This window comes from Ochotona curzoniae, unplaced genomic scaffold (genome assembly GCF_017591425.1).
Source record: "Ochotona curzoniae isolate NIBS_2020 unplaced genomic scaffold, NIBS_Ocur_1.0 contig_430, whole genome shotgun sequence".
Lineage (NCBI taxonomy): Eukaryota > Metazoa > Chordata > Mammalia > Lagomorpha > Ochotonidae > Ochotona > Ochotona curzoniae.
In genome coordinates this window covers 733,441-756,805 of record NW_024466219.1, presented here as the reverse complement: position 1 = coordinate 756,805, position 23,365 = coordinate 733,441, and the positions used below count along the sequence as shown (strand labels likewise).

The 23,365-nt window shown below is 63.6% G+C and overlaps 1 protein-coding gene across 1 annotated transcript in view; it reads left to right on the top strand.

Annotated features, from left to right (window-relative positions):
• Positions 1-23,365, top strand: part of NMNAT2 (nicotinamide nucleotide adenylyltransferase 2) — a 50,022-nt gene that overhangs the window by 24,369 nt on the left and 2,288 nt on the right. Inside the window, exons 2-10 of the mRNA XM_040985183.1 lie at positions 7,144-7,232; positions 7,603-7,670; positions 8,844-8,922; positions 9,617-9,743; positions 10,346-10,426; positions 11,263-11,307; positions 13,554-13,630; positions 21,955-22,056; positions 22,145-22,212. Coding sequence (XP_040841117.1) covers positions 7,144-7,232; positions 7,603-7,670; positions 8,844-8,922; positions 9,617-9,743; positions 10,346-10,426; positions 11,263-11,307; positions 13,554-13,630; positions 21,955-22,056; positions 22,145-22,212 — 736 coding nt within the window. The remainder of the gene's footprint in view (positions 1-7,143; positions 7,233-7,602; positions 7,671-8,843; positions 8,923-9,616; positions 9,744-10,345; positions 10,427-11,262; positions 11,308-13,553; positions 13,631-21,954; positions 22,057-22,144; positions 22,213-23,365) is intronic.

The following is a 23,365-nucleotide window of genomic DNA, read 5'->3' as shown; positions in this document are numbered from 1 at the left end:
GCTTTCTGGTTCTTTCTTAGCCATCCTGTCTGGTCTCGAGAGAGCACCAGTGCCAGGCCTGAGCCAGCAGAAGCGGGACGTACCATCAGAGCCAGCTGGGCTCCCAGCATCACAGTCCCAGCCCCGTCTCAGGACCACAGGCATCAATAGGTGCTGCTGGGCCCTGGCTAGGAGGGAGTTGATGCTAGGGCCAAGGGCCCTTGACTGCAATGGAGTTTGCTCCCTTATTTTCCTGCTATCGGATAGGGAGGCCTCCCAGAGTGGGAAATGGGGCAGCTCTCACTCACCTCCCCCTGCCCAACCCGAGGGATGTAGGAAGGCCTGCCTGCTCACATGGGGGTCTCTGGTTGGTCCCCAGTGCTGCGGCCCTCCCTGGGGTGGTCAGTGTGAGAGGGGCTCCCTCCCACCGGGGTCTCTGGTAGATGGTAAAGGTTCTGTTTGGCCAGAACCTGGGTTCCCATGAGGCTCTTGGAGCTTGGTCTGGCGTGGCATCCATCCCGCGTCCAGGGCCCTGCGGAGCTGGCCGACCCTTGTGTGGCTCCTGTGGGTCAGTCAGTGTCAGCAGGGCATTGTCTGGCAGTCACCACGGGGAGGTGGAGGCGCCGGGCACCAAACACGTCACAGGCCCTGGGATCAGACGCTCAATACCACATGGCCTAGGCTCTGCCCCTCTGGGACGTCGGCCCCGGGGCCCGTGGGGAGTCTGCGTGGCTGTTACCTCTGGCCTGCCGGGTACTTTTCACGACAGCAGAAAGGGGGTTATCAGCATGTGGCAGTGGATCGGGAAAGGAAGGATGCCCGTTTCTCCCCAGCCCTGGCGTAAAAGTCAGCCCGAGTGGGGTATTGTCCCCACGGCAGTCGGGGCTGGGATCCGGCCCCTGAGTGGTCACACGTGGTCCTGGACTCTCACGTTCTCTAACCCAGTGGCCCCAGACGAGGACAGCTCCTCCCAGAGGACACTTGGCAACACTCCGGGACGGTCTGGTTACATGTGGGTGAGGCGTTACTGGCACGAAGGCCGAGGGCTCTAACGTGCACTTTTAGAATCTTTAGGTTGGCAGAGAGCAAGCAAGCTTCACCACCTGCTCACTCATTCCCTAGCTGCCCATCGTGGCTGGGGTTCAGAGCTGCCCAGGCCTTCCGCGTGGGCAGCGGGGACTCACCCGGTCACCTGTGCCTGATGGTGTGTAACCGGGGCATGAGCCCAGGTGCAGCGCCCCCTGCTGCTGAGCATCTGAAACACTGACAGGGAGCACTGGAGATGGGCTGGGGTCTTGGGTAGGATGCTGCCTGTGGCTGGGACATGTGGCCCCTCCGGGACCCAGCCCAGGCCTGGTGCCAGGGCCCCGTGTGAGCCAGGCCAGCTCGGTTCAGTTGACCAGTGGCACCTGCAGGGTGTGCCTCATGCCAGGAGGGCTCAGCGCCTGCCCTGCCTCGGTGGTGCTGGCAACCAGCCCATGTGATGACAGATGCCAGCCCTGAGAAACCGGCAGGGAGCAGGGATTTGGACGTGGTGCCCGTGCCCTTGGTCACAGGTGGGAGGTGGCTGTGGCATAGACAGTGGACCCAGAGCTGAGGTCAGTGGGCCTGGCTGCTGCCCTGGGTTGGAGCTGTCCCTGGTCAGCTCTCCCCGTCACTGTCAGCTGCTTTTCCCCCACACTGGGTGCCTGCCAGGCCTCACCCAGGGCATGCTGCCACCTGGACCTACCTCCCCGCAGGCCGGGAGGAAAGCGGGTGCCCACCCAGGCGGGCAGCCTCTGTCAGAAAGGTGACGGCACCCCCTGCGGGGACAGCCTGCTTGTCTGTGATCTAAGCAGGCTGGCTCCCAGGGCAGGCCCCGCAGGACACGGCCTGGTCCTCTTCCATCTGAGGCTATCTGGGGCGGTCGCCTCCTCACGACACTGGCCATTACACTGGCATCTTGGTCACCTTGGTGGCTCGGGGCCTGTCCTCGTGAGCAGGGCTGTGTTGACCTGCAGACATGTCCTGGGCCCTGACCTGGGAGCTGCTGGTACCCAGCAGCCCTGATGCCGGAATCAGGCCCTGGGCAATGCTGTCACCATCACCAACACCACTGCGGCTGGCAGCTCCCGCCGAATCGAGAGCGTTCTGGAGGGCTGTGTTGTAGGGAGAGGGACATTGGAGTGACCATGAAGACCCTGAATGTGGAACCAAGGGGATGCCATGGTCCACTTCCTCAAAAGCACCCAGGCACCGCCAGGTCTTCTCCTGGGGATATGGAACTCACTCCCTTGGTGCTGTGGCTGGCAGGACAGTGGCAAGGGAGAGGGGCCAGGCCTCCTGGGCTGGTCTAGGAAATAGTCAGCCCCAACATCCATATGACAACAGGACTAGCCCGACTCAGAGCAGACGGGACTGGGGATGTGGGGTCAGTACCCAGGGGAGTGCCTGGGGCAGAGCTGTGAGCTGAGAGCCTCAGCAGGCAGGCTTCCCAGCATGCTCCCTGAGATCCTCAGCAGCAAGACTTCCCAGCATGCTCTCTGAGATCCTCAGCAGGCAGGCTTCCCAGCATGCTCTCTGAGAGCCTCAGCAGGCAGGCTTCCCAGCATGCTCTCTGAGATCCTCAGCAGCAAGACTTCCCAGCATGCTCTCTGATTCTCCAGACTTGGCTGCTCTTGGCCCTCACGGGCTAACCTGAGGGGCGGTCTCTGGGAGCGGTGGAGGCTAGAGAGCTGGGCGCCTGCCCTTGGGCTGCTCCCCCAGTTTCTGGTCCTGCCAGCTCTGAGAGCAGCTGCAGGGCCAGGGGCTGCCCTCCTCTTTCTCTCTGGCTGCAGCCACCTGCCCCTGCTGAGGGCTGCAGGCAGTGGGCGAGGTTGAGCAGGACCTTGACAGGCAGGGCCTTGCTGAGTGTGAGGGCTGTGGAGTGAGTTGGGAGTGGGGTGTGAACAGGGGATGGCTTTTATACCCAAGGTCCCCCGGCACTCTCGAGAGGCCAGCCCAGTGTGCCCTGTGGTGAGTGGGCTGCCCAGGATGTGCTGCCCTCAGCCCACCTAGTGGCTCCTGGAGACTGGCCAGGGGCAGCAAGCAGATGGCCCCACAGTACAGTGCCAGAGAGGAGGGCTGGGCCGAGGGCCCCACAGCTGACAGTGGGTGACCTTGAGCCCCACTGAGGGCAGGAGAAGCCAGGCAGGCCCAGCACTTGACTGGACTCTGGGCAGGGGAGGGATGGAGTATAGCCTGGGTTGCTGCTGGCTGCTCCCCCCGGGGACTCCGGGGGTTGGGTCTGGGGGCAGATCGGGCTGAGCCAAGCTACATGAGTCAGATGTGATGCGGGACAGACTGGGCCGGGCTGCAGCACATGCTGACACACGTGAAAACCAGGACTGCAGGCCGCCCTGGCAGGGGTCACTGGAGGCCGCCCCAACCGGGCCACAATGTGCGTGAAGACCAGGTCTGTGGTCATTGGAGACCGCCCCAACCGGGCCACAATGTGCGTGAAGACCAGGTCTGTGGTCATTGGAGACCGCCCCAACCGGGCCACAATGTGCGTGAAGACCAGGTCTGTGGTCATTGGAGGCCGCCCCAACCGGGCCACAGTGTGCGTGAAGACCAGGTCTGTGGTCACTGGAGGCCGCCCCAACCGGGCCACAGTGTGCGTGAAGACCGGGTCTGTGGTGGGCTGGGCTAGGCCGCAGCACCCATCAGCTCATATGAGCGATGGCGCTGGGGTGGAACTGGTCAGGCAGCTGTATCCACTGGTGTGTATTGGCTGGTGCAGGTGACAAACTAAACGTGACCTGCACTGGCTGGCCCACACAAGAGTCAAGTTAGGTGACCTCAGCAAGCTTTCTGGGGGACTCCCTGACTAGACCGATGGCCTCAGATCCCAGTCCACAGCTCCGGACCCTGCTGCTTGCCTTGCCAACACACTGCCCAGCCCACTGCCCAGCCCCCTGCCCAGACCCCTGCCCAGACCCCTGCCCAGAAGTCCGTGAGCAGTTCTGATGCCTGCTGCTGCCCCTGTTCTCTGCGTGGTGTCCCCACCACAAGCTGCAGTGGCGTGGCAGCCAGGACTGCGTCCCTAGGGCAGTGGCACAGGGCTGTCGGCCCCAAGCCCTTGCCAACTTCCCGCTAGGTGACATTTGAGTGGGCGTTCTCAGCCCCCAGTGGGAATCCCACTTGGCTCCAGCCTTTGCTGCAGGCTCTTCTGCGATTCAGGGCACCTGTGTGTCATGGCTGCCTGTGAGGCCCACAGCGAGTGCAGCGGCCCGGCTGGGAGCCTGACTCAGGAGGCATCCTTCCCATACGGCCAGCCTCCCAAGTGGTGTCAGGAGGCAGGCAAGAGGCCCACGCATCAAGGTCTCCTTCACAAGCCAGCCTCTGAGGTGTGACCATCTCGGATTGTGGAGGTGGCCAGAGCAGTGGAGGGACCTTCCTCCCACTGCCTGCAGGGAGCTGTGGGCACTGCGGATCACCAGGAGCCAGGCATAGGACCCTGACTCCGTAGGGGGGGCCCTGAGCCACTGCTTGGCACACCTACAACCCACAGTGGGGAGCTGAGCCACTGCTTGCTTGCATCCCACAGTGGAGCACCAGACTGAGTCCTCCCCCTCCTCTCCAGCCTGGTTCCCTGCCCATGTCCTGGGAGGCAGTGGGCAATTGGTGCAAGTCCTTGGCTTGCTGCCACCAGGTGGGGGCTGGCTTCTGACATGGGCCCGTGCCCCCCTGGCCCTCGCTGCTGGGGTCGTGTGGGGAATGAGTGAGGGGATAAGATATTCCCTGTGCTGTCACTGCTAAACCAATTGATCAATCAATCTTTAAAATTGAATATGCTTTCCCTGCCAATGGGGACTCCTACAGGATGCCAAGGAAAGGGGGACACTGCCAGGCGGGTGTCTGGTTGCACGGAGGCCATGCTTCTGGCTGCTGCCCCTAGGTTCCCCCATCCAGGCCCACTCATACCCCCTGTGGTCAGCTCCTGGGAGCCCCAGGCACCCCTCCTGCCGACGTCCCCCGTGGTCAGCTCCTGGGAGCCCCAGGCCTCTGTTGGGACCGCATGTCGAATCAGCCATAGAGGGTCTGTTTTGGTAAAGCACAGTACGGTCCCAGTATACTACATGTTTCTCATTGTGGACAGCACTGGAAGCAGCGTCGTGGCTTCTGTTCCCCGTCACTATGAGCCGTGTACAGTGAGACTGCAGTGGTCTTCAGCTCACACCCTGTGCACCTGTGCATGCTACCCTGCACTGCATCATGGTGGGGTTGGCCATCCCTGTGGGTCACACGGAGCCGCAGGCCCTGTAGCACATGCAGCTGTGACAGGGAGAGTTTGGGGGTTTCTTGGAGGCCCAGCATGCTCTGCCGTATTCCAAGGCTGCAGGTCCCAGTGGCCGAGTTGTTTGAAATCTTTCCTGTGCACAAAGCCTTGCGCCTGGCAAAGTCATGTGATTCTATTTGTGATTGTGGGAAAGAGCTACGTTCTGTTTATGGTGGATTGTGAGGGTGTCTGAAGGACTATGGCTCACCCCAACCACAGGGCATGGCTCACCACAACCACAGGGCATGGCTCACCACAACCACAGGGCATGGCTCACCCCAACCACAGGGCATGGCTCACCCCAACCAACCACAGGGCATGGCTCACGCCAACCAACCACAGGGCATGGCTCACCACAACCACAGGGCATGGCTCACCACAACCACAGGGCATGGCTCACCACAACCACAGGGCATGGCTCACGCCAACCAACTACAGGGCGTGGCTCACCCCAAACACAGGGTGTGGCTTACCCCAAACGGGGTGGGATCTGTGACAGACACGAGCCCCACATGCTGTGAAGGAGCTGCAAATAGTTATGTTCCAGCTGACTGGTGTTTCCTGCAAAGGGCAGATCCTCAGGCAGAGTGGCCTGTGACGTGGACGCTGTCAGGCACTGGGCCCTGCCCCGGCTTGCAGTCTCTGTGCATTGTGACTCACTACGTTGAGGTACGGGCTGAAGCTAGGACCCACAATTGACACCCCGCTGCCAGCCTCAAACTCCCATGCTGTGGTCAAACAGTAGCACCCGGTCTGCCTCTGGGGCCAGACAGATGAGGCTGCCACTGCCATTCCCAGGAGACATGCCAGCCTCTGCTGTGGTACACTATGGCACAGCCAGGGGCCACTCGCAGGCCGGCCATGGACCACCCAGTAACGGGCTCATGACTTGCCTCCACTACCGTGGGGGCTGGGGAATGCTGATGGCTCCTGGCCCCAGTCAGCGACTGATCCACTGCACACAGGCGGGCAGCCCAGGGCTTCACAGTGGCTCCTGAGCGGCCTGCTTGGGAGGTGAGGATTGGATGCGCGAGGTCCTGGGCCATCCTTGCAGAGCCCTGGGTGGCCTCATGTGCGCCACGAGCTCTAACGTCCACATGAGTGACAGGCGTGCCACATGTGTGCACTGCTGTCTGTGCCATGGGGGACACCGTCGGGTGCAGAGGACGAGGAGTTCCACGTGCCGTCTGTGTTGACCCTGTGCGTGTACAGCTGTAAAAATGACTTGCTGGTGAAAGAACCTGAGAGAGGCAAATGTAGGAGGAATTACTATTTTACACCAAAGTATTTATTTGAAAGGTAGAGTTGCAGAGGGAGAGGGAGAGAAAGGCAGAGAGAGAGAGAGAATTTATCCCCGGGTTCACTCCCCAAATGGTCACAGCACCAGGGGCCTGGGCCAGGCTGAGACCTGGAACCAGGCCAGGAGCCTGGAACTCCAGGTCTCTCGCATGAGCGCAGGAGCCCAAGCCCTTGGCCATCTTCTGCTGCTCTCCTGGTGGATTAGCCGGGAGCTGAATTGGAAGTGGAACAGCTGGGACTTGAACCTGCACTACTGTGGGGTTCCACAAGCAAAGACTTACTAAGCTTTGCCAAAGCCTCGGCCCTTTGAGGCCTTTGCCAAGCTCATCTTTCACACTGGGGTTCCCACAGGTGCCTGTGGAAGTGAGCTGGGAGCTGGAGTTCCCAGGGCTGCCGACCAGGTGCCCAGGGGCCTTCAGAACTGGATTAACCCCTGCATTCTGGATGGTTCTGCTGGGCACTTTCCACACAGCTGGCTGTGATGGGGCAGCCGGCGCTGCCTGGGGGAGCACACCTGCTGGCTGTGGCTGCTGCGCTCATCCACGCCTTGCCTCTCTCCTTGCTAGAGCGAGCCCGGGACTATTTGCACAAGACTGGCAGGTTCATTGTCATCGGCGGTATTGTCTCCCCCGTGCACGACTCCTATGGCAAACAGGTGAGTGCCGGCCTCACCCCATGAGCTCACTTGCCCACCCCATGCCCTCATCCTGAGTCCCTGGCCCGTGCCCCAGCCCTGAGCCCTCACCCACCTGTGCTTTCATCTGCCCGCCCACCCTGTGCCCCTGGCCTGTGCCCTTGCCCGCCTGTGCCCCTACCCACCTGCCCGCCCTGGGCTGGTGAGTCCAACCCCTCCCCCATGACCATGCTGCACTGTGCCTCTGCTGAGCTTCCTGGGAGAGCTGGCACCTCAGGGCCCAGCGGCCTTGGGAAACAGCACCAAGAAGTGGGCCAGACCCCAGCAGCCCGGGGAGGCCTTTCCTGGGCTGTTGGTGGAAACAGAGTCTGAGCTTTGCTGTCACTTCCAGGGCCTCGTGTCGAGCCGGCACCGCCTGGTCATGTGTCAGCTGGCTGTGCAGAACTCCGACTGGATCAGGTAGGGCTAGGGGCCTGGGCAGTGCTGGGCAACCAGCCAAGGTGCCCTGCAGGGGCCTCATTTCGAGCCAAGCCACAGGCCAGTGGAACCCGCAGGGGAGTGTGGGGTTTTGTTTTCTTTGGCCTCCGAGTCACTGCAGGAAAATTCAAAATGCCTCCCCATCTCAGCCCAACTGGCTGCTGCTGATGCCCCCGCTTCTGGGGGTCCTGCTGACTCGCTCTCCACCTGCCATGCCCGGAGGCGGCAGCCTGTGGCTGTGGGAATAAATCTCCCCAGAGATCTAGCCATGGGGTACCACGTGTGCCTCTGTCTCCATCCCCACCCCCTCCAAACGAGCGGCCCCCAGGGGTTGCGAGGAGCTGCGGGGAGGAGCCCTCTCCTGTGTGAGGAACAGGTGCCCAGCCTGGCCTCTGGTCTCCCGGGAGAGGGTGGAGTGGAGAGAAAGCAGCTCTGTGACTAGCTCATGTAGGACGGAGCCCTGAATGTCACAGCTCACCCCCAGAAGAGGGCCCCGGGGGGAGGGGGCAGGCCCTGGGGAGGAGCCGCCCTGCTGTGATGGACTCAGCAGATTTGGGAGCAAGCCCCTGTCCACTCTGGCTGCCCCGGATGGCCCTGGGAGTCCTGCAGCGGGGCCAGGTATCCGCCCGTCTGCTGTGCACCACAGCAGGGAGCAGTGGGCTCGGGCTGGTTAGTGAGAGCCGCTGGTGTGTGTATGTGTCCCAGGGTGGGTAGGGACAGCCCGGTTCAGCAGGCTGGTTGGCCGGCCGTGAACTGTGCATGCTGGGGCTAGGCTCACCCACACTGCAGCCTCCTCTGCAGGGAACTGGCCTTCCACACTGACCAAGGTGCTGGCCACAGTGAGCTGGGGGTGACCCCTCCAAGGCAGGTTCCATCCCAGTCCTGTGGGGCTGGGAGAAAGCCCCAGTCGCGGCTTAGATAAGTGAAACACCCAGAATTGAGGCAAGGAAAGCTGAGGGAGCATGGCTGTGGGGAACAGGCACTGAGGGGGTCTGGAGCCCCACAGGGGGAGCTGTGGGAGCTGGGACTGGCCCTGAAGGGTGCATGCCAAGGCATTCCCACTGCCCCACTGTCCCCACCCGGGGCAGCCAGAGTGGGGCTGCAGGGAGGGGCCTGTGGGGCTGGTGGCACTGAGGGAGGTCTCTCTGCTGCTAGGGTGGACCCCTGGGAGTGCTACCAGGACACTTGGCAGACGACCTGCAGTGTGCTACAACACCATCGCGACCTCATGAAGGTGAGGGGCTGGGCCAGAGGGGCGGGGACCTGGGCTCGTCTCTGCCAGCTGCAGGAAGAGCCATGAGTGCCTGCAGTTCGGTACCCTCGGCCCTTGTCCTCGGCTGCCCTCACGGGGCCTGTGGCTTGGAGAGAGAAGAGGGCGGGCAGAGGAGTGAGGGGGCCAGGCCCTGGAAGCAGCACCCTCGCTCCCAGCACTTTCCTGTGAGCCCCGGGCAGCTGGTGCCTGGTGCTTGCTCAGCGGGGCAACAGGTGCACCAGTGCCTGGAAACCCAAGGCACTCAGTGAATGACCAAGGAGAACTTCTGTGGGCTTGAGCGGGGCCTAAGGCCGGGCTGCAGGGACCCAGGGCGCCCACATGCTCCACTCCAGCTGGCAGCACAGTACTGCTCCAGGCAGGTGAGATGGTGCCTCGTGTGTGTGAGCTCACAGCCCGCCTGTGCTGCCGGACACTTGGTGTCCACCTCCCCTGCTGGCCCAATTGCTGGACTCCAGAGTAGGGGACCTGGGCAGGGCAAAGCAGAGTTGCTGTGTAGCCCCAGCCTCCCACACGTGCCACAGGGCACGTGGGCAGCCAGGTGGGCATGGAGCCCATTGCGAGGCTTCCCTGTGTTCCAGCAGCCTCACTGATGACCACAGGAGGACACGTCCAGGGTCACCGGTAGGGACACTAACGCAGCTCTTCTCTTGCCCAGCGGGTGACCGGCTGCATCCTGTCCAATGTCAACACGCCCTCCATGACGCCAGTGATCGGGCAGCCACAGCAGGAGACGCCCCCGCCCAGCTACCAGAACGGCAACGTGCCCACCAAGCCCACGGCAGGTAGGCCCCGGGTGGCACTGCCCTTGGGGCTTACTGAGCTTGCACCAAGCTGCCCCAGAGGCCACCAAGTGGGGCTGGCAGGGGCATGGGTTGGCACCCCCAACAAAGGTTTGCTCCAGATTGAGTCATGATGAAGTCACTGAACGTGAAGGATAGCAGTCTGCCACTGGGTCACTGTGTGTCGCATAAGCAGGGCAGAGCCCCTGGAGGCCACAGCCTCAGGCTGCACACACCCGTGTCGGCACCCAAGGCCAGACTCGGGCCAGCGGCCTCCAGCGCGAGCCGTGCCCAAACCGTCCCGACAGAGGAAGCAGACAAGCGTGGCCCAGGACACCCTGGGGCCAAGACGCTCAGGAGACAGTTGGCCAGCCACACTGGGGCCCCCAGCTCACCCAGCCCAAGGGAGGGGCGGACGCCATCGGTCTGTGGCCACTGTCTTGGGGGTCACCGGTGCTCCTGGGGCTCCCCCTGTGGTGTCTGATCTCTCTGTACTGTAGCCCACGGGACCAGGTCACAGACTGCCACTGTGGCCCTGTGTCGTGCCTGGGCAAGCTGTGAGGGGTCCTTCCCCCAAGTCCTCACCGCCTTATTCTCTCCCACAGCCAAGATCCTGGGCAAGGTGGGTGAGAGCCTCGGCCGGATCTGCTGCGTGCGCCCGCCCGTGGAGCGCTTCACCTTCGTGGGTAAGGACCAAGACCTGCCCTCCCGGCCTGCCCAGATGCCGCGGATGAGAGGAGGGGCCATGCCATGGAGCCCTGTGGGGGCAGTGCTGGGCATGGGGAAGGAGAAGGGAGGCCGTGCCATGGAGCCTCTGGGTGGGGGCAGTGCTGGGCAAGGAAAAGGGGCTCCACGTCCTGGAGCCCTGGTGATGGGCAGTGCTGGACCCTAGGAGCATGACGCAGAGGGTCCCCAGCCTGTTCTACCATGTGGGGCCTAGAGTGGCAGGGTCTGCTATGAGCCAGGGGGCAGCCTCTGGCATTGCACCTGTCACCTGCCGGGTCCTGACCTCGGGCTGTGGGGCTGTGAGGAGTGAGCTCTGTGGTGCAGACGCCCGTGCCCGGTGTTGGGTGGTAGTGGAGGTGGAGATGGCCTGATGCAGGGTCAGAATGGGGAGAGCAGGGGCACCATAGGGTCATCGTCCATAGGTGAGGCTCCGGAGGGAGGCCGCCCCAGCCACGGGCTCAGCCCTGCCTGTCCTGCAGGCTTCCCGGGCTCAGTAGCAGTGAGGTCAGACCCCTGCCCTCACCCTGCCTTGGCAGGACTCCCCCTGCTGACCCCTCCGCGGGTGCCCTGCCTGGGCCCTTGCCCCCGCCCCAGCTGGCCTGGTTGTGCTGGTTCTCTAAGTCAGGCGCCCCGGGCTGGGGAGCCCTGGGTGCTAGGACCCTCTCCTGTGTGCAGTCCCTCTGGGCTGTGTGAGCGCGCCAGAGGCGGACACCCTGGCCCTGGGGACACGCCCGAGGCCCCACCCCAGCCGCCGGCCAGGCAGAGCCAAAGCGCCCGCTTCCACTTGTCTCCACAGATGAGAATGCCAACCTGGGCACCGTGATGCGGTATGAGGAAATCGGTGAGTGGACCAGGCAGGCGGGGGCGGGGTGGGATGGGGTGGGGCCTGTCCGGGAGGCGGGGCCTGTCCGGGAGGCGGGGCCTGTCCGGGAGGCGGGGCTTGGCCGGGAGGCGGACCAGAGTGGAGCTCGGCAGAGGTGGGGCGGGGCCTGGGCGGGAGGCGGGGTCGGGACAGGGGCGGGGCCTGGCATGGAGGCGGGACTTGGCTGGGAGGCGGGGCCTGGCCGAGAGGCGGACCAGAGTGGAGCTCGGCAGAGAGGTGGGGCCGGGGCGGGGGCGGGGCCTGGGCGGTGGGCGGGGCTTGGCCAGAGGCGACGGGGCCTTGCGGGACAGGGGCGGGGCCAGGCATGGAGGCGGGGCTTGGCGGGTGGGCAGGGCTTGGCAGGGCCGGACCTGAAGGCTAGGTCCGGGATTTGGACTGGGCAGAGGGTGGGGATTGGGGGGAGCTCGGTTCCCACCCCGTGGCTCCTGCTGAGCTTGGGGCGACCTTGAGCCCCAGAGAGCGGTGGAGCTTCCCCTCCCTCGGCCCTGGACAAGAGGTGAGATGCTCCCTGCCGGCCTAGAGAAAGTGGGGAGCTGGGAGCTGGGTCTGCAGCCCCAGGTAAACCCCAACCCTGACTCCCCATGAGAGTGCTGTGGGACTGGGGTGCTCCAATGTGAGAGATCCAAGAGACAAATCAGACAGAGGGTTCCTTGGCTCAGCATGGGGGAGAGGTGGAAGTGGGGACCGACGGTGGGAGTGGCACTGGAGTGGGCGCTGACCCCGGAGGAACAGCACCCCTGCTGGGGCTTGCACCCTATGCTCCAGGGAACAGACCTGTGTGCCTGGTTCTCCCAGGAGACCCTGCAGATTCCTGTGCTCTGGGGGCCTGGTGGGCCAGCTGCGGGGGTCTGAGCGAGCCCAGGGGAGCAGCCCATGGCAGGTGCAGGTGTCTGTGGGTAGAGGTAACCCTGGTCAGATGGCTCAGGGAAGGAAGATGCTGGCTCCACCCTGCACCCTGCATTGCATGGCACTTGCAAAGCCCCATCTGTCCACTTGCCGTCAGCGTCTAGGACCCCAGACACTGGGGGAGGGCTCTGGTGCCCTCCTGTGGCCACACAGGGGCCTTTCTGCCTGGGCGCGGCTGACCAGGGCCTTGTGGCTCCCTGGTCCCCCGCCGGGCGTGGAACTGTGCAAGGGAGCAGGTCCTCCAAACTCAGCTGCCCAGGGGCACTCGGTGGGGCTGAGGACAGCAGGGCCCTGGTGCAGCCCTTCTGGGCTCCTGGGCACCGCCTGATTCATTTCCACACCTGGGGCTCCCCTGAGTGGCCAGGCTTTTCTTGGTGTCCCGCAAGGCAGGAGTGGCCGCAGGGAAGGCCCTGGGGCCCATATGGTCTGCCTCACCCACGCTGCATGTCTGAGCGTGCCCATGCCAGGCCCATAAAGGATCCTTCCGGGCTGGTGGGGGTGGGCAGGAATGTTGAGTGCCTGGAATTCCAGCCATGCACAGGGGCGGGGGTGAGGTCGGGGCCAGGGGCTGCCATCTGCCCTCCACAGGGGCGGGGGCTGCCAGCCATCTGCCTCAGCACCTTCCAGAGGCTCCTGTGGGTTGATTGGCTCATTTCACTGGCTGTAGACCTGGCCCTGAGCTGGCCTTGGGTTCTGCTGGGGTTTGGGGGTGTATGGTGGGCACGGTCACAGGGCTGCTGGCGAGCCTGGCACAGGACCATCTCACATGGTCACAGGGCTGCTGGCGAGCCTAGCACAGGACCATCTCATGGTTCATACAGGATGCTTGACAGCTGAGTCCTCCTGCTGGGAGGCCCAGGGTGACCAGAACTGGCCACATCCGTCCCTGGAGTCCCTGGCAGGGAGGGCTTCCCTGCACGGGGGGCTGCGGTCCTAGGTCTTAGCTCCCTGTTGCCCAGTTCTGTCTGTGTTATGCCTCATTGGGAGTGCCGTGGTGGCTCAGTGGGGCAGTGAGAGCTGCAGCAGGTGGCAAGCACAGGGCCAGCTTGCCGGGGCTCCTGCCATGCCCCCTCAGGCTTCTACATTCTCAGGGCCCACTCCCGACCATGTGGGTCCTGGTGGTGGCTGAGACCCCAAACCTGCAGACCCGCTGTGAGGAGGGGCTCCCTGTAGGGGCCCCGTTGGAATACGACAGGACTCACTTCACGTCCCATCCTGTGGGGCACAGGGTGGGTTGGCCTGGAGGCGATGGCCTAGATGCCCAGGTCCCCGCACACCCCAGTACTTTCTGCCCACAGAGCTGCGGATCCTGCTGCTGTGTGGGAGTGACCTGCTAGAGTCCTTCTGTATCCCTGGGCTCTGGAACGAAGCGGACGTAAGTAGGAGGGACTCGGGGCACGGGACAGGGGCATAGGCTGGGGGCACGGGATGGGAACACGGGCTGGGGACACGGGATGGGAACACGGGCAGGGAGCGGGATGGGGACATGGGACGGGGACACGGGCTGGGGACACGGGATGGGAACACAGGCAGGGAACGGGCTGGGGACACGGGCTGGGGACACGGGATGGGAACACGGGATGGGGACACGGGATGGGAACACGGGCTGGGGACACGGGATGGGGACACGGGATGGGAACACGGGCTGGGGACACGGGATGGGGACATGGGACGGGGACATGGGCAGGGGATGTGGCCATGTATGGTGGCCTTCGTTTTGCCTCTGGCCTGCCCTCCCCAAGGGGTGGGAGTGCCCTTGGGGCCCTCAGGCAGATGAGCCTCCCACTGCCCTTAGCGATGTGCCCAGTCTGGGCCCCAGGTGTCCTTTACTGTGAACAGAGGTGCCCTCCTTGGCCAGTCCCATAAAGAGGACACCCAGGTGCAGGTGCTGCTGAGGATCTGGGAGGGGGCACCTTCACTGCTTGGGGGCCCACTGGGCTCTGTGCCCCCTCGACTTCCTGTGCAGGGGCAGAACTGAGAGGTGAAAGGTCAGCAGGGTCCTTCTGGGGGTGCCCTGGATGGAGAGGTGCCCTGGGAAGCTTCGCGGGCGCCTTTTGCTGCTGGCTCTGACTACAAGTCTTCCCCAGCCGGTCCTCTCGCGACCGTTCCTCCTCACGCTGCAGTTCCTCTGTCGGGTGGTCCAGGCTGTGTGGGCTCCTGGCCCACGGCCCTGTGCGCTGAGGCCCCACAGTGGTGATTTCAGACTCAGAGCTCTGGCTGAGCAGCACAGAGCAGCCCTCCGTTCCCCCGGGGCTCTGCGACCTACAGGGTGTTTGTGCTGGACTTGGGGAGGGTGGCGGTACAAGCCCTGGCCGGGGTGAGACAGCCTGGGGGTTCTTGCCCTGATGGCCGCTGACCCCTGCAGGTCAGGCACAGATCTAGTCCCTCCTGTAACACCCTTGGGACAAATATGCTGTGAAATGGGCTGAGGGAAGCAGGAGGGTCGGTGTGACAGCCACACTCGAGGACGTGTCCAGCTGCTGGATGGTGCAACAGGGGTCCCACCTGCTGCTGCTGCTGGGGCGTCAGCTCTGGGCATGCGTGGCTGCCCGAGCCACCGGAGCTGTGTAAGCGGAAGGAAGGCAGGCCAGCCTGGGCTCCAATGCTCGACCCAGCCCTTTCGGCAAGGCTGGCAAATCCAGGCAGTTGCCTGGCCGCCTTGTAGAGGCTCAGGAGGGACACGGCCAGGGCCAGCGCCTTCACCCGAGCAGGGCGTGAGTGGGGCACTCCCTGGGGCCTGATGCCTGCTCAGCAGGGGGCCTCACAGCCCTCCCAGCCACACTGCTAACCATCCTCCGCCCGCCATCCAGTGGCTGCTGTTGTCCTTGGACACAGACCCCGAGTGCAGGTCGGCTGGTTCAGGCAGGGTCGGAGAAGCTGAGGTCAGCGGAGGTCAGCAGCCCTCGGCTGCTGTGGCAGGTGCCTGACCAAGGCCCAGCTGGCCCCTGGCCACACGCATGCTCGTCCATAGGCGGGCTGGATGAGCTGTGAGCCCACAGCTCTTAACCTGTGCGGCCTGTTAGGTTTTAAACACACTTAAAGTTGCTAAAGTTCTTACCTTGTTACACGCAGCTAATTCCTGCAGCCCAGTCCTCTCTCCACAATTAGTTTATGTGAGCCCAAATCCCAACACCATGGGATATTAGGAAGTCTTTTATCCCATTGGGGCAGGATCAGGAGCGGGGGCTGGAGGACAGGAAGGGACATGATGGCAGGAGGGGGGCCTGCCGGGGCAGGGCAAGGGGGCAGCTTGGAGGAGGATGGCGGACAGCCAGCAGAAGGGAAGGGGCTGTGGGGGGCTGTGGGGGCTGTGGGGCTGTGGGGCTGTGGGGCAGTGCGGGCTGTGGGGGCTGTGGGGGCTGTGGGGGCTGTGGGGCTGTGGGGGCTGTGGGGCTGTGGGGCTGTGGGGGCTGTGGGGCTGTGGGGCTATGGGGCTGTGGGGGCTGTGGGGGCTGTGGGGCTATGGGGGCTCTGGGAGCTGTGTGGGCTGTGGGGCAGTGTGGGCTGTGTGGGCTGTGGGGGCTGTGAGGGCTGTGGGGCTGTGGGGCTGTGGGGGCTGTGGGGGCTGTGGGGGCTGTGGGGCAGTGCAGGCTGTGGAGGCTGTGGGGCTGTGGGGCAGTGCGGGCTGTGGGGGCTGTGGGGGCTGTGGGGCAGTGCGGGCTGTGGGGGCTGTGGGACAGTGCGGGCTGTGGGGGCTGTGGGGGCTGTGGGGCAGTGCGGGCTGTGGGGGCTGTGGGACAGTGCGGGCTGTGGGGGCTGTGGGGGCTGTGCGGGCTGTGGGGCTGTGGGGGCTCTGGGGGCTCTGGGAGCTGTGGGGCAGTGTGGGCTGTGGGGGCTGTGGGGCTGTGGGGGCTGTGGGGCTGTGGGAGCTCTGGGGGCTGTGGGGCTCTGGGGGCTGTGTGGCCTGTGGGGGCTGTGGGGCTCTGGGGGCTGTGATGGCTGTGATGGCCTGAGGCTGTGTGGTGGCACAGGGCCTGGGACTGTCTGAGCCGCAGGTAGGTGGGTGAGGACTAGGGGAGTGGGATTCTCAGGTGTGAGCTGAGATTAACGTCACTGGTGAATAACCAGAACGACATGCATTTTGCAAACAGTGGGGAGGGGACACAGGAAGCTGCACTGGGTCCAAGGTGGGATGTTTGAATTGCTCCTCGCAAGGCCCTCCCGCCATCCTGGGCCACCCAGGAAGGCCAGTGCCCTGCACACCAAAGGGAGCCTGCATGTGTCCTGTCTGGGATAGTGGGAATTCCAGCACTCTGGCTCTCCTCAGAGGCAGCAGGAGGGCTCCGGCCAAGCAGAGCCAGCTCACTACCACGCACAGAAACCCTGAGGCCCCTCGGGTGAGGGAGGACCAGGCGCCATACCAGGAGCCCACGGCCGGACCCACGTGTTTTACACCGGGATCCTGTCAGGCAGGTGTCAGCCCACATGCAGCCCTGTCACGGGACGTTGTGTGTCCCAGGCGTGAGACCAGGCCCCTCTCTCAGTCCTGCCACTCGACTCTGTGCCCCTGATGTGTGAGTTTGGGGTAGGGTTGGGGTGGACAAGGGGGCTGCTGGCAGCTGGAGACTGGTTCACGCCTCAGAGAACTGACCCCGGCTTCCGGGGGGATGCTGGGTCCCTGGTGGACCCTGCTTATTCCCTCAGCCAGCACTGCAGTGTCCTGGGGTGAGCCATGCCTGGTTTCTGCTCTGGCCTGCACCACTTCACCTCCCATCTCCACAGCCATGCTCCGCTCTCCCCACCCCACACACTGAGTGACCTTGGCTGACTGCAGAGTGATTGCCCTGAGTGAGACCAGCTGGAAGCCTGCCCAGTCCGGGCCTGGCAGGCACAGATTCCCTCCTGGGAGAGCCTGAAGCTCCCATGTGTCCTGCTGTGGCCCCAGAAACACGTCCAGGAGCTTGGCGGCCCTGCGGAGACACTAGCCGCACGCCCCAAGTGTCGCCCCACTGGTTGTCTGCTTCCCTTGGGTTCCAGAGCAGAAATGGCAGCCACCCGCAGCCCTCACTGCCACGGCACACCAGGGACACACCCAGCCCTGCATTCCAGCAGGACACAAGGAGACCCTGTGTGCGGGCCACCCGCATTCCTGCAATCCCAGATCCCAGGCACCCTCCGCGGTCACAGGCGGGCACTTGGACCCACCAGGGCCGGTGCAGGCCCACTTAGAACTCCCAGCCCTGTGGGCGCTGCTCAGGCAGAACTGGGAGGTCCGGGGTGTGGGTGCCCTTGGGGCCCTCAGGGGACTGGCTGACACCTCCCACTGGTGGTAGGCCACCAACTGGGTCCACCCCAATGGGCAGAAGGCCAGGCCCTGGCGCAGCTCGTGGAGGGAGGGAGGTATGCAGGGCAGCGCAGGGCAGCGCAGGGCAGGGGGCCGGCAGCTCTGGCTGGACTCCCAGGCTCCCTGAAGAGCGGGGTGAAGGTCCACCCAGACTGACACGGGAGCACAGGGGGCGTGCTGGGCTCACGTTCCTGGAGCTCGGACCTTCCTCTGATTGGCCAGGGGTGCCGGGCTCTCTAGGGAGTTGATGGAGCCAGTGGGCTGTGCTGGTCTGGGGGTCCTGTGCGGGGACAGGGACGTTGTGCCTGGACCCGAGCCTCCCAGGCCAACACACTCATCAAGGGCCTCACGTCATGGAAAAGCTGGGTGGTCAGAGCCCTGTGAGGCTGGCTGGGTCCCTCCTACAGGCCATGGACTCCTGAGGGGGGACAGCCAGGGCTGGGCCCAGGGAGCAGGACGGAGGCCAGGGTGAGGGAGCCGGACGGAGACCAGAGCTGGGCCCAGGGAGCAAGATGGAGGCCGGGGTGAGGGAGCAGAAGGAGGCTGGGGCTGGGAGCAGGCTGGAGGCTGAACCTGCTTTTCCATCTTGGGGTTCAGCTTCACACACCAGCAGTGTGGTCGCTGTGCCCTCCGGGCAGTCTCCTTCTGCTCCTGCTGCCTCCTGGGTAGCTTGTCCAGGAGTGTGACTGCCGAGTGGCGGGGCAGGACCTCACAAAGGCCCTTGATCTAGATAAAGTGGACAGGCCGGAGCCGGCTGGCACTGGCCGGAGCAGGCCCTGGGGGAGGGGCTGTGTGGGCTTTGATCCCGGAGTGATCCCAGCACAGAGGGGAGCAGGGCAGTGCAGGGGGAGGGGAGGCGAGGCTGTGGGCGGTTAGTGACGGCCTGCTGCCCGCTCTGGGTTAAAATTCAACCCCGAGGAGTGAAAGTGTCTGGGAGGAGTTGCTGCTCTGGCTGTGGCTTTCTTCTCCCGCCGGCATTCCACAGGCTGGCCACACCGCACACCGTCTGGCGGGATAACAGCTTCCTGCCTCCATCAGCGGTGGGAAAACAACCAAAGAAAATAAACAGAGGAAGAGCCTGGGGCACCAGGCACTCCAGAGCCCAGCAAAGACAAACACTGGGTTGTTGGGGCTAAGCAGGTTTGATTAGGCCCCCGGAAGCCTGCGGGCCCTCCCCCTCCCCCCGGGGATTAGGAGGCCTCCCCCTCCCCCTCTCCCTGATGAGGTCCATGGGAAATCAGAAGCGCATGCCAGGGGGCTCTGTGTGAACTGCTTCCAGCTGGCAGGGTGTGGGGGCGATGTCCTCCAGGAGCGCCCTGTAGGGCTGGTGAGCCCACCACCATCCTGTGCCTTCTAGCCAGCGTGGGGCATGAGGGCACAGGGTGCAGGGATTGTAGGCACAGGATTCAGGGTGTGTGGGCACAGGGTGAAGGCATGTGGGCACAGGGTGCAAGGCGTGTGGGCACAGGGTGCAAGGCGTGTGGACACGGTGCAGGTGTGAGCACAGGGTGTAGGTGTGTGGGCACAGGGTGCAGGATGTGGGCACAGGCTGCAGGATGTGGGCACAGGATGCAGGTGTGTGGGCACAAGATGCTGGTGTGTGGATACAGGGTGTGGGCACAGGGTATAGGTGTGTGGGCACAGGATACTGGGGTGTGGGCACAGGGTGCAGGGCGTGTAGGCACAGGGTGCAGGGCATGTAGGCACAGGGTGCAGGTTTGTGGGCACAGGGTGTAGGTTTGTGGGCACAGATGCTGATGTGTGGGCACAGGGTTCCCTAGGATCAGGGGGGCTCTCTGGTGCTCCACCTGCACCAGGAAGCTGCCAGGCATGTGCCAGTTAGGGCTGGCATGCTCTCGGCATGGAGCCGTGGCGGGCGGTGGAGGTGGCAGCGTTAGAGCGGAGCCTCTCACAGCCTTTTTGCTTGTTGGAGACTCCCGGGACTCCAGCGTTTGCAGTGCTGTGTGCGGGATTAGGGTTAGGACTGGTGCTGTGTCCTGGCTTCCCCGCTTCCCCCGCAGCTCCCTATGCCTGTGATGTGGGTCCTTGCAGCCCCGGGGAGACCCAGGAGAAGCATCTGGCTTCTGCCCGACTCACGCCTGGCCGATGAGGCCACCTGGGGAGTGGAGCAGCGGTTTGAAGATTCTTTATCTCCCAGGGCAGCCTGGCCTGTGTGTTTCTCTAACTGCAGGAGTCCACGCAGCCATCTGCTCTGGGCTGAGGCATGCCTCCTATCAAAGCTCCTGGTGGCCAGCCTCAGATACGATGCTTTTAAGCCAAAACCTTTCCAAGTCACTGAAACGACAGTGTTCGAACCAGTTGCTGAGGAAGGACGCTCTGCACAGATCTCTGGCACAGTGCGCCAGCCAGCTGCACCACCCAGGCATGCAGCCGTGTCCCTGCCAGCTCCCTGTGTGGGTGCGGGCGGGGATGGCAGAAGGCAGCTGTGCCATGGACCGAGCGTGAACACAGCTCCTTGCGTGTGCGCAGTGTCGTAGTCGCCGTGGTCCCACTCCCCATGGAGGGCCCCACCGCACCGTGACCCCTGAGTGGCAGAGGTCGGGGAGGTCTCTAGGGCCGTGGAGGAGGACCATGCAGTCACCTGTCAGTCACTCCAGTGACTGCTCTTTGCTTCTTTTGACATGGCAGGGGAGGACAGCAGCCTGGTGCATCCATCTTTCTGATGCTGTCTGCAACCAGCCTAAGGCCCTCTGCCTGCCCTATGTGTGCCCTGGGGTCCTCACATCGTGGTCCTTTGGGTGCAGGGGCCCTGCTGGCTCTGAGCTGGACAGCCCTTCTGTGGCCGAATCAGGCAGGCTGGAAGGCCTGAGCCGCCCACCTGGCCCCAGGGCTGCCCAGGGCCGCGTGCTGCTGCAGCTCTGTCTGGCCACAGCGTGACCCCGTGGGGTGCTGTTGGCCCCAGTCGGGGTGCTGTTCACAGCTTCCTCAGCACCAGCTCTGGCTGCAGGGAAGAAAACCACACACGTACACACATACCACCACCACCCCACTCCCATCAGTGGCTCTGATAGACTGGAAGGCATCACAGTGTCTGTCTTTGTGGCACTGCTTGGAGAATGGTGAAGATTCTAGGCCCATGTTCTGACTCAGAAGTGGGCTCCCACCTCCCTCCCCTATCTGGAGACCCTGATCGGCAGGCCTGGCCTGGCAATTGCCCGGGCAGGCACAGCCCACCCTGTGTCTGCTCTGTACATGTACTTAGACACAGCACCGAGTGAAAACAATTACAGGGAGGCCACAGTGCCTGCTGGGCAACCCTGCTGTTCCGGGTCCTCCCTCTGGGGCCATGCTGCTCCGGGACCCTCCTCTGGGGCCCTGCTGCTCTTGGGGGGCACCCTGTTGCTCTGGGTCCCTCCTCAGGCCCTGCTGCTCCGGGACCCTGCTGCTCTGGGACCCTGCTGCTCCGGGACCCTTCTATGGGGCTATGCTGCTCCAGGACCCTGCTGTTCCGGGTCCCTCCTCTGGGGCCCTGCTGCTTCGGGTCCCTCCTCTGGGTCCATGCTGCTCTTGGGGGGCACCCTGCTGCTCTGGGTCCCTCCTCAGGCCCTGCTGCTCCGGGTCCCTCCTCTGGGTCCATGCGGGGGGCACCCTGCTGTTCCGGGTCCCTCCTCTGGGTCCATGCGGGGGGCACCCTGCTGCTCCGGGTCCCTCCTCTGGGGCCCTGCTGCTCTTGGGGGGCACCCTGCTGCTCCAGGTCCCTCCTCTGGGGCCCTGCTGCTCTTGGGGGAGACCCAGCTGCTCACAGGGAGGAAGATGCTGCACAGAATTGCACAGCAGTCGGCAGTACTGGCTTGGCCGTGCAGCCACAATTGACATCTCATTTATATTTTGGGATTTTCCAAGCTTGCATTGCATCTGAACCAGGAAAAAGAAACCGAAAGTTATTTTTTTCAAGTAAAGAGAAGGTTTCGGTTCTCATTCTGTCACCACGCTGCTGTCCAGGGCCAACCCCAGAGGTGACCTGGTCATCCTTGTCACCTCCCTATCCCCTCCTGGGCAGGCAGGGACCTCTGCTTACAGCAGTCACTTGGTCAGCCAACAGCCTTCCAGTTCCTTTTCTGTCTAGCAGGGGACCAAGGAAGGCTTTCTGGCTGGGGGGTCCGGGCCCCCAGAGGGAGTCCTCCAGGGGAGAGCCCCAGAAAGCAGCAGGAACCCTTGGGCTCAAGTCTCTGGCAGCCGACAGATGACGCACGTGTGTGCGTGTGCAGCCCTCCCACCCTGCAGGAGCTCGCGTCTTCCCTTAGGCCTGTGGCTCACTGCTGGAGGAGCTGGGCAGCGAGGGAGCCCCCTGCTCGTGGAAGCCCCCCGCTCGTGGAGGCCCCCGCTCGTGGCTGGAGAGGACCTTGGGTCACGCAGCGCTTGCGTGCTTTCTCCCACCCACAATGTTTCTTCAGATGGAGGTGATTGTGGGGGACTTCGGGATCGTGGTGGTACCCCGAGACGCAGCTGACACCGACCGGATCATGAACCACTCCTCCATTCTCCGCAAATACAGAGTGAGTCCCCTCAGCCCCACGCCTGCGGCTCCCTTGGGTCAGCCCCGGACCCACAGGCGGGCAGGGCTGGCCAATGCTCTCTCCACAGAACAACATCCTGGTGGTGAAGGACGACGTGAACCATCCCATGTCCGCGGTCAGTTCTACCAAGAGCAGGTGCGTTCCCGGGGCACCTGGGGGTGGGCAGCAGGGCACTGAGCCCACACCCAGGACCCTTAGGTAGCCCCTTAGCATCGAAGGGGAAATGTGAGTGTGGGTGGCTGTCGGCAGGTGCACCTGCCATGCTGGGGGGGGGGGTTGGCGGGGTGTGCCATGCAAAAGGCACAGGCTCAGCTGTCCAGGACTGGGCAGCCAGCTGGGAGTCCAGTTCCCCTCTGTGACGTCCAGAGAACTGGGCGTGGAGCATCCCCCTGGGCCTGTGGGTCGCTCTGGGTTCTAGAAAATGATGGGATTGTATGGGCCAGGGTGAGGGAGGCAGCTGGAAAGTGACTCCTTTGTGCCTGTCTGGGACTGAGGGGGCACGAGACTGCCACAACCCCCCAGGGAGCGTCCAGACGCGAGGGATTTTTCCTTGGATTTTTAGCTAGCTCCTTGGAGCCTGATGTGGCTGACACCTTCCTGTGAGACAGACAAGAAGTAGCCCGGCCACAGCCAGAACAGAGGGTGTGGGAGTAGTGGGGAGGGACCCTGCGGGAGGGGAAGGCAGCAGAGCCGCCACCCGAGACCAGCACACAGCATGACCGGAGTGTAGCTAAGGGGCACATAGAGCAGCAAATGCCAGCACCCGAAAGAACTAAGAGCTCCCTAAACAGCCTCAGGCTCACTTCGGCCTTCAGGGAACAGAAAAGGAACAGACCCAATGCCATCAGCAGAAGGAAGAAGTCAGAATAGAAATAAACCGAGAATAGAAACATTGTAGAAAAAAGTCTGTAAAACTCAGAGTTGGTTTTCTGGGAAAAGAAATTGACACATGCAAGTCCATGTAAGAGAAATGGAGAGACTGACCATGCAGTCGGAGGTGAGCATGCAGTCGGAGGTGAGCGTGCAGTCGGAGGTGAGCATGCAGTCGGAGGTGAGCGTGCAGTCGGAGGTGAGCGTGCAGTCAGAGGTGAGCGTGCAGTCGGAGGTGAGCGTGCAGTCGGAGGTGAGCGTGCAGTTGGAGGTGAGCGTGCAGTCGGAGGTGAGCGTGCAGTCGGAGGTGAGTGTGCAGTCGGAGGTGAGCGTCATTCGGAGGTGAGAGTGCAGTCGGAGGTGAGCATGCAGTCGGAGGTGAGCATGTAGTCGGAGGTGAGCGTGCAGTCGGAGGTGA